This window comes from Lonchura striata, chromosome 19 (genome assembly GCF_050655825.1).
Source record: "Lonchura striata isolate lonStrDom1 chromosome 19, ASM5065582v1, whole genome shotgun sequence".
Taxonomy (NCBI): Eukaryota; Metazoa; Chordata; class Aves; order Passeriformes; family Estrildidae; genus Lonchura; species Lonchura striata.
Window position 1 is genome coordinate 7,384,268 of NC_140721.1, and position 13,445 is coordinate 7,397,712.

At 41.0% G+C, this 13,445-nt stretch overlaps 1 protein-coding gene across 2 annotated transcripts in view; it reads left to right on the top strand.

The window, feature by feature from the left end:
• The window catches only part of RABEP1 (rabaptin, RAB GTPase binding effector protein 1), a 47,188-nt gene that overhangs the window by 8,422 nt on the left and 25,321 nt on the right, over window positions 1-13,445 (top strand). For both annotated transcript variants that reach the window (XM_021551010.4, XM_021551009.4), the window contains exons 2-4: window positions 9,800-9,928; window positions 11,816-12,019; window positions 13,190-13,350. In XM_021551010.4, coding sequence (XP_021406685.1) covers window positions 9,800-9,928; window positions 11,816-12,019; window positions 13,190-13,350 — 494 coding nt within the window. The remainder of the gene's footprint in view (window positions 1-9,799; window positions 9,929-11,815; window positions 12,020-13,189; window positions 13,351-13,445) is intronic.

Consider the following 13,445-nt stretch of genomic DNA (forward strand, 5'->3'; position numbering starts at 1 on the left):
GGATTGTAACTGCAGGCTTAGTCAAGCCTTCCCATTCTATATTGCTTAGACCCCTGGAATATATAAAATTATTCGAAAATATCATGCTGGAGGAGGATTTTCTTCCTTTTTAACTGTTCAGAAATTCATGTAGTTGACAAGTGGTAGCAAGAAATATGAATATATAGAATCTCAGCAGTATTTTTTGTCAAGAAATAAATTCTAGAGGCTTGGGGGAGTAATAGTCTGTTGTTCTCAGGGAACCTATTAAATTGCTGTAGAAACCTTACTCCAAATAATAGGATCTGTAACCCGTTCCTTATCAAATAAAGATGTTAATTGTCTTTTCTTATTATTATTTGTTATACTATATTTATCATCACAATGTCTCCATATGTGTATCTAGCAACAGGCTATTTTCCAGGCCCTTTATTAAGATTCATATCCTTTAAATGGCTACTATACTGCACAGTCTTTTCATGCCTACAACCTGCTGGTCTGGCAACTAAAATTTTGAAATTACTGTTCCTTGAAAGTAAGTTTTACCTGTTTTCTTTCCCAGTTTATTTTCTGTATACCAATTTGAGTGACCAAATTGAGATTATGTAGCAAGGGATAGGGAACCACAGTGGGAAAGAAATCAGATGTTAACTCCTTGTTGTGCTGCTTGTTCACACCCATAACTCTTGAGTTACGTATAAGTTGCTGCTGTTTCTTTTCTGAAGTTTTTCTGGTACCTCTAAAATTACTGTAGTGCTGTCTGGTAGCTGTGCATGTGGAAGTGAGTTGCCATGCTCTTGTGATTATTTCAGCTTTTGAAAATATTCATAAAGATGCCAATTTGCTTTAAATGGCAATGTTATCATAGCTGTAGCAATGGTAAATTACAGAAACCATTGCCTATATAAATTTCACAAACATTGGCTTCTTGTTTCTTCCACATCACCTTCTTGGTTGAGCTATAGTTCACTTTTGTTACCTTCCTTTGAATTTTTATGTGTGTTAGGTTATCATTAATTTGTTCTTTCTGCTCAGAAATTGGGAAGCAGAGTACCTGGGGTGGTCTGTAGTCTGAATGCTCTCAAAGCTACACCTCAATTCTTGGCCCATAACAAACAGCAAGACAGCACAAGATCTCAGACTAATGGTGTCTGGGGGAATTTTGGAATTAATGTAATGGTTTTCTTTTAGATATTAACTTACTTCATCAAAGAGAACAATGCAGTAGGGTTGTTTTGCATTGTTTTGTTGGTTGTTTTTTCCTGAGAGTTGAGTCATACTTTATTCCCATTTTTCTGCCTGAAGAGGACAGCCTTTAATAAATCTGTAGGCGAAGTGATAAACATATAATAAGGTGTCACAGGGTTTTTTTTCCCTCCCACTGCGAATGAGTCAGCAATTAAATTATCTTGAAAGAAAATTAGTCTGTTGTCTGGGTATAGCAAATGTTTACATTTTAAGAGAACAGTTATATTAGTGGTGCTCAGAGTGCAAATTGTGTAGGGGGTCTCCTGTAAAATGAAATGCATATCAGAATCTCTCCCTAAATGGCTCTCAATCTGAAATATTTTTATTTCATCAGAACATCAGATTCCTGGTGGTTTACTAAAAGAGACAATATCCTCAACTTAAATTTTCTGTAACTGGGAAGACAAACTGAAAACCTCACTGTCAAGTGGAACTGCCACGTGTAATCCAGTTCTGGATTTTCTGGTTATATCATACAAACGATGAGATGTAGTAGTGTGGAAAAACTTGGCAGAAGTATTCCTGTGTAAATACGAAGGCTCATTCATATTTTCAGTTTTGTTCTGGTTAGGAAGATTTACGTGACTGGACATTTTTGGGGACTTGTTTTCAAATGCTGTGGAAGGGAATAGGTGGCTGTGCTGGAGATCTGGTTGCAGGCTGGAGGAACCTCTGTGCCTGCTTAAAACACCCTCTGTTGGTGTTTATCTTGCAGGTAATGAGGAGGGACAGGCTGGTGAAATGAAAGGGGCAGGGAGGTGTGTGAAGCGTTTGACAGCTGCAGTGTCTGAGCTCAGATGTGTGAAACGCTCAAAAAGCTTTGCTGAGCCTGCAGGGTGTGGAGCCCTGCCTAGGGTGGCCTGGTGCCGGCAGGGCTGTGATCCAGCTGTGAACCCTCGTGGAGAAATGTGCCCAATTCTTGGGGACTTCACCGTGCCCAGTTCTGTGCTGCCATCACCCTGCTCTTGTTTGCTCAGGCAGTGACTGGTCTGAGTAAATGCCCACAGCCTGTAGAGTAAATAACCCTCTTCATAAATCCAAGGAGACACTGAGCAGTTTTGGTTTGGTTTTTTGTTTCTTGGTTGTTTGTTTGTGTTTTTTTTCCCAAATTGATCCTCCTAAAAAGAACAGATATAAAAAAGAAAAATTTTTAAAGCAAGGACAACAAGATGCAAGCACTTAGGGAGCAAGGAAAATGCTGGTGATCGTGATGAGATTGGTAACTGTTCTCTCCATTTTGTGTCACTGTAGATGGATTCAAAGTTCACCAGACTGTAGCTTGCTGTTGAAATACTCTGATATGCGTTCAAGCTCAGCAACACTCCGTTTCTGAGGAGATTGATTCACTGGTGGTAGCAGCAGGATACAGCCAAAATCCTTTCCATAATATTCCACTAATGGTGTTGTCTGGTTGACTTTTCCAACTCTGTGATTCATCCACTGCTGCCCTATTTAAATTATTCAAAGAACTGATAAAGCACAGAGTGTGGTTGATTTTCTTGGAAAAAAAAATGCTAACCAGTAGTGTTTTCCTGAAATTTCTTGACTAATTGTTCTCCTCACCAAAACATCAGTGGTAGAGATGAAATAGAGTGAAAATTAATGGTGGTAAAACTTCTTGTGCATTAAGTTGGGACTACTGTGGAGAGGACTATATGCACAGAACTGAGAGTTCTGATGGCAGCCTGGTTAAAAGGAGAGAAGCAGCTACTATGGTGAGCAGGGATGTACAAAAAGCCAGGCTATAATGATGGAGGTAGGGGACTATCCTTGGGAAGAAATTATCCTTTTGGCAAATGAGAAGAAACTACTGGAAAAAAATTCCAGCTCACTTTTGTCAACATGGACATCCATGTTTAAGTGCATTCCCATGATACTTTTTGTGAGTGAGCAATGTTCCATTGCAGTCCAATGTAAATAATGGCTAACTGTGCATAAATTTAAAACTAGACTTCGGTTAACCTGGGGTCAGAATGACTAAGTGTATAGAAGAGCATGAGATTTCGTGAGATGGAGATCTGGACCCCAGGAAGGAACTGCCTGCTTTTGTGTCCACAAAAGAAGATGAAGGAGGCAATAACAGAGCAAGAAAGTAGTTAACACATTGTGAGCGCTGTGAAAAGGGAGAAAAAGTGGGAAGTGGAAAAAAAATGGGGAAGGAGAAACTGTGTGTTGGCCTTCTTTGCCTTGTAATTGTGCATGAAGATGTTTGCTGTGCTTTTGGGGAAAATTACTTAGTTGTTACTGCATATGGCTGTTTATCTCTGCAGGTTTAATTAAGCCATTTAAAGGACCTTTGTTTTCTCTCTCCCTTTTGCTTGTTCTCTTCTTTTGGCTGCCTCGTCCCTGGAAGTGTCCAAGGCCAGGCTGGACAGGGCCTGGAGCAACTTAATCTAATAGAAGGTGTCCCTGCACAAGCCAGGGGTTTGTAAGGAAATGATCTTCCAGTCCATACCATTCTGTGGTTCTTGGTTGTATTATAGAAGACAGTCTTCCCATTTATTCAAACATCTACATTTCTTCAGATTTTAATTACTTTAATTTAGTGATGACTTTTCATTTTCTCTCTAAGATCCTTAAGGTAGGATGTCACACAGTGTTTAGCTTGAAAAAGAAAAATAAAGACTAGAAATAGGCACTACTGAGATTACAGGCTATAGTGGAAAGATGTTGGTCATTTAGCTTCAATTAAAAATAACATTATTTTCAAACTTTAATAATATATTGCAAACTTCCACTTGATGTTAGTAATGTATTTATTATGTGGTTAAATGTTGGTAACATGCAGTGCTTGGCTGAATATTTTTCATCCCGCACTTGCTGATTTACTGTAATAAATATAAAGCTTCTGTAACAGATATGATGCAGCAAGGCCCTGATCTGCATGGTGATACCTGCATTTATCAGCAACACCAAGTTTTATGGATTTGGCCTTAAATTGGTACTGGATTGTTTGCCTGTGAATGTTTAGTCAATAGAGAGCAAATTGTGGATGTCAAATAACCTTCAGCTGTACAATCAGCCAGAAATGGCTGGATGAATGCAGCAGTGTCTGAAAGCAGCACTGCCCAAAATGGGGAACTGCCTGAGCCTCTTCTGCAGTGCTGGGGAGCAGGGCCTGTGCCAGGGCACAGCTGTGGGGCAGAACCCCCTGGTTTTCCCTTTTCTGGGCTTGAGTTCCAGTCCTGTGCCAGGGCACAGCTGTGGTGCAGAACCCCCTGGTTTTCCCTTTTCTGGGCTTGAGTTCCAGTCCTGTGCCAGGGCACAGCTGTGGGGCAGAACCCCCTGGTTTTCCCTTTTCTGGGCTTGAGTTCCAGTCCTGTGCCAGGGCACAGCTGTGGTGCAGAACCCCCTGGTTTTCCCTTTTCTGGGCTTGAGTTCCAGTCCTGTGCCAGGGCACAGCTGTGGGGCAGAACCCCCTGGTTTTCCCTTTTCTGGGCTTGAGTTCCAGTCCTGTGCCAGGGCACAGCTGTGGGGCAGAACCCCCTGGTTTTCCCTTTTCTGGGCTTGAGTTCCAGTCCTGTGCCAAGGCACAGCTGTGGGGCAGAACCCCCTGGTTTTCCCTTTTCTGGGCTTGAGTTCTCACCACACACAATGAAACGCTCTGAAAGGGGAGCTGTGACAGTCGGAGGCGTTTGGTGCCACTCTGAAACAGAAGGTGGCAAGTGAGAAGTCAGGGGTCATTCTCTGCCCTCAAATAAAACAAGGAAAGTGTGACCAGTGAGCTTAAGCCATTTGGCCCAGTAAATCAAATGCTTTTAAGAAAAGCAAGTAATTATTTTCTTCCTGTTTTTTTTTTTTTTTCCCTCCAGTTTAACCTGCTGCTGTTGGATATTTGTGTGTAAGGGCAAATGCTTATTGAAAATAAAGCAACCTCATTTCATAAGTCAGGAATTGCTTCTGTTTAACATGCTTGTTCAAAGAACCATAATCTGTTCCTTTGCTTCTGAGTGTCTCATGCAAACAGCTGGGGTTTATCGGGGGTTTATAAGGTTAAAATTGGGGTTTATTGTAAGAGTGGGGGGCTTGGTTGTTCTTTTTCCATCAAATCCTGTTTGAGTAAAATAAAGAAAAGCTTTTAGCAGTCTATATGAATGGTCTGGTGGCAGATTAAAAGTTTATGTAGTATAATAATATAATAATTGTGTCTCCAGTATGATGTCACGATAGACAAAAATTAGTGCTCATGGAAAATAACAGCAAGTCATAGTAGAAACTCACACTCATAAGTACTTTTTTATACTTCTGTCTCAAGCAATGATGACAACCAAAGAAGGGTAGAAAATGACAGAAACTGCATATATTTTTTTGTCTCCAAAAAGTTGATTGTACATGTAGGTTCTTTCTTCTCTGTTTTCATATTTCAGCTATGTTAGACTGAACTCTTGATGTCATGTTTGACTCTTTAAATATCAAGCAGAAAGCTCTATGGCATTAATTTTATAAATAGACCTGGTACTCAAAAATAGTCTTATTGATAATCAGCTTTATCTGTCTTAGTTCTGGAAGGATTGCTACATGTTTGTGTAACTGGAAACTATCATAGATAAAATTTACCTCTTTTTGGAGCTGGTCTGTGGAACAGCATATAAATAACTAGTCAATAAGAAATGTGTGTTTTTCCTGTGTTTTCCTAGAGTTGGAATTTTGCTGTGCAGTGGGTTAAGAGAAAGCTGTATCTTTTTTCACTAGAGATTCTCTTTATGTATTGCAGCAGTTTCATGGTTCTCCTGTAAATTGGTGAGTCTGCTCTGAAATGGATTTTGCTGCCCTTCTTTTGAGTTCTTCTCCCTGGTTAAGGCACATGATGACATTCACTGTGCTTTGCTGTAATGTCAGTGCCCCACAGGAGATGAGTATCCCTGTTTCTGACCTGGAGTGTCTCTGCAAAATCTGTGTTGCTAGCTAGAAATAAAGCTAGTGATTTAATTGGCATCTATAACTCTGTCATCTGTAGTCTTTCTAGCCTAATAATCTGTGAAAAAACACTATTTTAAATTGTTGTCCAAAAGGATTTCTTGTTAGGATTTTTTTAGTTTGGTATATCATTTAATTTAAAATTTTCTAAGTGCTATTTCCAAAGTTAAGAAATTGATAGGGCTTTTGGGGTTTCTTTAGGGTCTTTGTTTGTTTGTTGATGACTTAGGGCCCTAAATAGGGAATTAGGTCTTCCCGGTGCTCAGTGAGGAAATACAGAGCGTTCCGTGCCGGTGCCGGTGCCGTGGGTGACCCCGGCTCCGGTTGCAGCCGGGCACGGCTCCAGCAGCGCTGCCCGTCTCCAGGGCTGTGTTTGCTCTGCCTCATCCCTGGTTAAACATTGCTAGCTGGCAGCCCGGGCATACTGACTGCAAGTGGATGGCTTTGCTTTTGGGGCTGGCTTGGAGTTGATAGCCTGTGGTAGCAACTAAGTTTTCTTTTTTCAGCTCTGTTACAGGCCTGGGGTGAGTTGGACCTAAATTCAGAGTTAAAATTAAGTGATAAATGACAAAGGCCTAATTGGAAATCTATGGATGAGCCCATTTCCTGCCATTGACTCCAGTGCATTTCCAGGTGGACTTTAATTTGTGCTATGGAGCCTGAGGGTACCTGTGCCTGGCAGTCTGGGCTTGGAATCACACTTGCATTTTGGGAAGCGTCTGTATGGCTTTTGTACAAATTGTACCTCTGAGGAAGAAAATAATTTCTTTGTAAACTTAATCACTTAGCAGAAAGGTGGTAGTTGTTAGGGCATCTCAGAAAATAAACTTTGTTTTGCTTTTGCTTGTTATGCAGGTGCATTTGAGGGGGTTGATGTCGACCTATAAAGCCTGTTGTCCTCAAGTTTGTGCCTTGTCTTACTGCAGGGGGGATGTGCTGAAGTCTGTCCTGAGCTGTATATGTACCACAGGTGGTAAAACCACTTTACACTTAGTATAGAATTGAAAGAACAATGTTAATGCACAGTTGCAGTGATGGATGACCTGCAGTTGAGATCTTAAACTGCTTGTTTTTTTGAATGCATGCAGCTGGCCCTGACAGCTGCCAGAGCTTTGTTGTGGAGGGGGTTGATAATTTAGTTATTTATTTATTACTTTTTAGACCTAACTGCCAGGCTGCAGAGAGGGAGGAATACTGTAAAAATGTAAATATTTAAATTTCATTTCCTTCTTGGTGACTCTGCCCTCCCTCTTTCTGTTTGGGCAGGAGGATTTCAAAAGGATGAGTCTGTTGTTTCTCCAGCTGAAAGCACTTGAACATTCTGCACTTGGGGTGTCCTCTTGCCCTTCCAACCTCAGCAGAAGCAACTCGCACCTTCAGAAGTACAGCTTGGTTGCTTTGCACTCTCTGATGGGAGCAGCAGCACAGCTGCTGCTGTCTCTCTGCTGAAGGAAGATGGAAAGGGAATTAAGTAAACAAGGAATGCTCGAGTCATCTTTGAGGGCAGGAGAGCTGAGTCTACAGTTGATTTAACTTTCAGAATTACCTGCTGTAGAATGAAACAGTTTATTTGTCTGTTCTTCAAAAGAGTATGTGCAAGGTGAATGATGTCCAAATTCTTCCTTGTTCATTTGGAATGTGTGCTGAGGCTGCAGGGTGGTACCTGTGGATGCAGAGCTGCCTGGCTGGCCCTGGCACACAGTTCCCTTAGGCTCTAGTGCCTCCAGGAGTTTCCCTTGAGGAGCTGAAGCTGAGCTCAAGCCCAGCTCCTTAGGGCCAGCACAGCTGTTCTGGGGTGGAGCAGGAGGTGCCACGGTGGCTGCGGGCTCTGCACAGGACTGTGGGGAGTGGAAACACAAGCAAACCCTTTCCCTTTGCAAGACTTCAGCAAGAGATCAAAGGCAACCCTATAACCTTGGGAAGCATTTTTCCTACCCAGACTTGGTTCCACATGTGCTGTTTCATCCCTGGTTTTGATCCAGACACTCTCTGAACTCTCTTGAAACTTTGCTCTCAGCGTGTCTTTGCTGCAGATTCCTTTCATTTTCTGGAGAACACTCCTGTGCAGTTGCCTTTGAACTATCCACGTAAGGATCTCTCACATAAGGAACTATCCCCCCTCTCTGCTGGCCAGAAAAAACTATGTGTTTGTATTTAAGGTGATAAAAAAACCCCAACAAAATTAGGATTTTTTTAAAAAAGCGACTTTAAAATTTCATCAGTCCTATATCTATATTTATCCTTCATTCAGTACAGAGCTGAAGAGATTAGGTGCTCTATTTTGTAGCACCATAAGCTCTTATAACCAGCAATCAGTAAAACATATTTGTGCTCTTAGAAGATCTTTTTTTTTTTTTGGTGTCTGCTCTTAGTCTGCATCATCTGGTACCAAAAATAACTGGCCCCATCTCAATGGCATTGCCCATCCAGTGTTTTACCACTGCAAGCTGTAGAACTGCTTCCAGCTCTTTGTGAGTCTGAATGTTTGATGCTGAAGTTGTGTAGCCTTTGGATTGTGTTTTCAGTACTTGATTGTAGTGGGAAGTGTTGGATGGGATACACAGACACCTCTGATGGATCAATATTTTGTGTATCTAGTCTGTGCTGTATAGAGGCTGTAACTGAAGTGATTCACTTTGCGCGGCAGAGTTGGAACATGCCCACAAAACGCTTTTGCAGAACACACAGAGACTCATGTAGAGTCTCATTGTTTTCCCCAGAGCATTGCAGCAGGGAGATGTGTTTTGTTCTGGTTCATCAGTCTTCTTTCTATTTCATATTTGAATTCTGAGGCGTGCAAGTTGAAACTGCCACCTACAGCAGGACTTGAGGTGCAAAGAAGTTGATATTGCACATTCAGATAGGTTGGTGGTTGTATGGGGTCTTTATATACCATCATAAAATGGTATTATATGGGTTTTTTTTTTCCAATCATAAGCATGTTATAACCATCTTTGTAGATTTCCTACTCTTCCTTATTTCATTTACCACCAGATGAAGGGCTAATGTGATAAATTCTGGAAAACAGTGAGGATTTTTACCTGCTGGAAATGAGGAGAGTTTGATCATAAAATCAGTTAATTCTGTAGATCGTGGTCATCGTCTAGCAAACGTCTTCAGATGTAATCTGGTTCATCTTTTGGTTAACATGCAGAACTGAAGACTGGATTCATAATGGCACCTAATTTTCAGCTCACAGGGTTTCCTTCCTGTGCTTTGCTCTTTCATAGCTGTTAGCTAAGCTGTTGTCACTTTGCTTTCTTTGACCTCAGCCTCTGAGCACTTGGTGCTTTATTGCTCAGCCCTTACACACTTCCCAGGGGAAAAAAACATCACCAGAATTATTTCTATTTCTTCCTTCATTGTATGTACCAAATTGTGGTTTTCTTTGGAAGATTGTTTTCTGCAGAACTCTCTGCCACATTCCCTCTAGTTCCCTAGAGATGTTTAATCAGAATTTGGTGTTACAGTCTTAAGAAAGCCTACCTTCCTTTGTTCCTTACAGGACTGGCTAGTTTTCCTCATTATCATAGGGCAACAGCAGAGCTAATGAGTAAAGATATTTTAAAAAGAGTAGGCCCCAAACCTCAGCCTTGCAGAATGGGATGTCTGGATAACTGTTAGTGACGTACCTTATCTGCTGCTTTATTTTTAGATGCTCTTCTACAACGGGTAGCAGAATTGGAAAAGGTCAATGCAGAATTTCTGCGCACAAAGCAGCAACTTGAGCAAGAATTTAATCAAAAGAGAGCAAAATTTAAGGAGCTATACCTGGCTAAGGAAGGTAAGTCCTCAGTTCTCTGAATTATTCTAAAGGTTATTGAACTTCATTTTGAAATAATTTGAGTATGAAGCATAGTCTTTTAAACAGTTATAATAAGAATGTAAGAGATTCAATAGGTGACTATTGAGCATCCTAGAATGAACTTTAAAATTGAATTTAAAGATTTGCCTCATGGATAGGAGCCAAAGCAACTTGATGTCCATGCAGAAACACCATCACTGAGTTTTAATACAAATTTCCTGAATTCAGGGTGTGCTCTCTGAGCAGGAGCTGATCTGGTAAATGGAAAGTATAGCCTGGATGCTGTGCTGTTTCCATTCTGTTGCCTTTTTTTTAATGTAGCATTTATTTGTCTTAAATTTCCATCTGAGGTAAGCTGTAAGCAGGCAAATGTTATAAAAGTTTTAATACCAGCCAAGGGCATCTATTTCAATAACACAATTTATAGGAAAATTTAAATCATATGAGCTCAACTATCATGATGAAGGATCAGAGAGTAGAGGTAGCTGTTCTGAGAGCCAGATTGATTTATCTAATTCTGGTGATTTTCCTGTCTTTAACATATGAAAGCAGAGCCAAAACATAATGCATTAAGATTGCAGCTGCTGTATAAGCTTATGAGAGCAGAAATACAACAGGCATAATGAAAATTGGATCATACAGCAAGTCTATATTCTTGTGTTTCTAAGGCTGGATGAAAGGAAATTTAAGATACAAGACACTACTGATGAGATCAGCAATAATGTTCCCATTTTGGTACAGTCAAAAAATACAAAATACATTGTGGTAGGGGAAGAAAAAACACCCCAACTTTCACAGCTACTGAAGTGAAAGGACACCAGAGAACAATATACAAGCAATTACTTTTCTTTTTGTTTACCCTTCCTCCAAAAGTTTTTCCACCTCCCTGTGTCCAAGATCCTCTTCTAAATGTCCATTGGAACTGTTGGGACCCATCTTTAATACTGTCATTTGTAAACTAAGAATATTAATGCTACAGAGTCTTGGTTTTTTAACACAAGGATTAATGTCCTTTTAAGTATTTGATTGGCTCTGGGTTCTATATTCTTTATCGGGGTGGGAGCACCACGATTGATTCAGCTTTCTGGTCCTGGGGGAAGTACATGGAGATGGCTTGGTGTTGGTTGTGTGCTGGCCAGATGTTTCTGCTAAAAGTGATTGCCATAGAAGCAGGCTATGTGGGCATAAAACACATATTTTGTGTTAGTGCTTTTGGAATTAATTATATAATACATGTCTTCAGAACTGTCTATTTCAGATTAGCTGAGAACTCGGGAGGATAAGATGAAGTTAGTTTAATTTCTGTTTATAGTTCCAACAATTAGAGAAGTAGTGGGTGTTACATTGAATGTATCCCTTTTCTTTGTAGAAGCTCAGTTTTACCAAAGTCTGTGGTAAAGAGTAAATTAGGCTGCATATTTTTCTCGTGTGTGCTCTCCAAAGTGGTCACAGTGTTTCTGTTCAAGCAATATGAAGTGTTCCATCCAAATTAAGAACCAAATTGGTCCCAGAAATGGTGGGGGGAAACTGTTCTCCAGTCTGTTTGTGCCTTTTCCAAATTCATTACCAGAATTAGTTAAATAACAAGAACTGATGAAAAGCACAATTCACTTTCATCAGGTATATTGGTCCTAGTTATATCTAGTGTCTGTACCATAAGATGCTCCTTTAATAAAAGACAAAGGCAAGCAAAGTCAAGAAATAGGATTCCCTGAAGAGACCTGCCAACATGTGTTCAGTCGTTCCAGGTGGATGTTTTAATACCAGTGCTTCCTTCACTCCCTTCAGTTCTTTGCCATAGCAACTGGGGCTACACTTCAGGTTGAGCTTATTAATCTAGCTAAATGTATACAATCCTGTTTTCAGAGGACCTGAAAAGACAAAATGCAGTGCTGCAGGCAGCCCAGGATGACCTGGGCCAGCTGCGGACCCAGCTGATGGAGGCCCACGCTGAAATGGAGAACATCAAGGCCATTGCCACAGTGTCAGAGACCACCAAGCAGGAGGCCATCGATGAGGTCAAGAGGCAGTGGCAAGAAGAAGTGGCTTCCCTCCAGGCCATCATGAAAGGTAACAACCAGGCAAGCTGCTGAGATCAGTCACCCTGATGTCCTCAAAGATTTGTGCCTGGTCTTCCTCAGAATATGGATAATTGTTATAGCTTGGGAAAGCTGCAGAAGGGCTGAATGAAGTGTAGTTCCCAAGGTTGTGAAAAGGAGCTTGATGGATTTTTATTGTCAGCTTGAGGACAGAATTTAGAATTCATGGCCATGGGAACCTCATGTATATGCAAAGCATTTTTGAGGGACTGTGAATGTGATACTTCATCCTTCCATGAAGATAAGTATTATGCCTGTAATTTGACAAGTCTGCAAACAGCTTTAAGCTGCCAGCATGATTCTCTTTTTTCCTTCTGTGTGAACACAGTTCTGCTCTCACACAGTCAAGTGTCCCTCCAGTACTCACATGGGCCTTCCCCCAGAGTAGTGACTGCACATGCTGCTCTCTCAGCCCCGGGTGTTTTGATCTATTCCTTGTTACATTTGCACATTGCACAGCTGTTGACATTTCTGAGACAAAGGGAATGAACAAAAGGATATGAACTGGGAACAGACTATTGCCACAAATAGTCTGTTTTCTTAAAGGTTCACATACAGGATCACACCATCCTGAACCTAGTGCCTGTCAGCTGTGGGCAGTTTTTCCATCACCTCATTGTGCTTTTCACCCAGAACAGACAAACCTTCATGTATATTGAGTACACAAATGTCTGTTTATTTATGATCTGCACAGATACATGAACCTAGATTAAGGCTCAGCTGTGCCAGTGTAAACAGGCAGCTCCCGAGCTGAGAGGGGTAGTATGAATCCTGTTGCAATGGAAGCTATGTGAGAAGTTCGAATTTTGGAGTACCTTTTTAAGGTTTTAGTAATTTGTTTAGATGGTGTACTTGGGGGTACAAAATGTGCTGCTAAATAGGATATTAGTCATGTACGTTTCCTTGAAATTAGGAGTTGCACAGTTTTTGGGGTAGTTTCTTTCTGTTCTGTTGATGGTACTAATTGAAATTTAATTTCACTTCTTACATATTTGGGTTTTGGGGCAGGAGTCCAAGGGAAGGGAGAGTTGTCCTAGTTTTCATTAATTATAGTAAATCATTGAGTGGTTGGGGAAGGAGTTCCTAAAGCTCTGTTCTTTAACTTAGATTGAAAATAAGTTTTGAAAATGCTGTTTTCTAGAGACTGTTCGTGACTATGAGCTGCAGTATCACCACAGGATGGAGCAGGAGCGAGCTCAGTGGAGCCAGTACCGAGAGAACATGGAGCGGGAAATTGCGGAGTTGAGGAGGCGACTCTCCGAAGGGCAGGAGGAAGAAAACCTAGAAAATGAAATGAAAAAGGTACATTGCAATGGAGTTCCTCAGTTTCTCTTTGAGGATAGGCCCATGGGGTCATGCATGGATGGGTTCATTCCTATGCTTGCTGTGATTCCTCA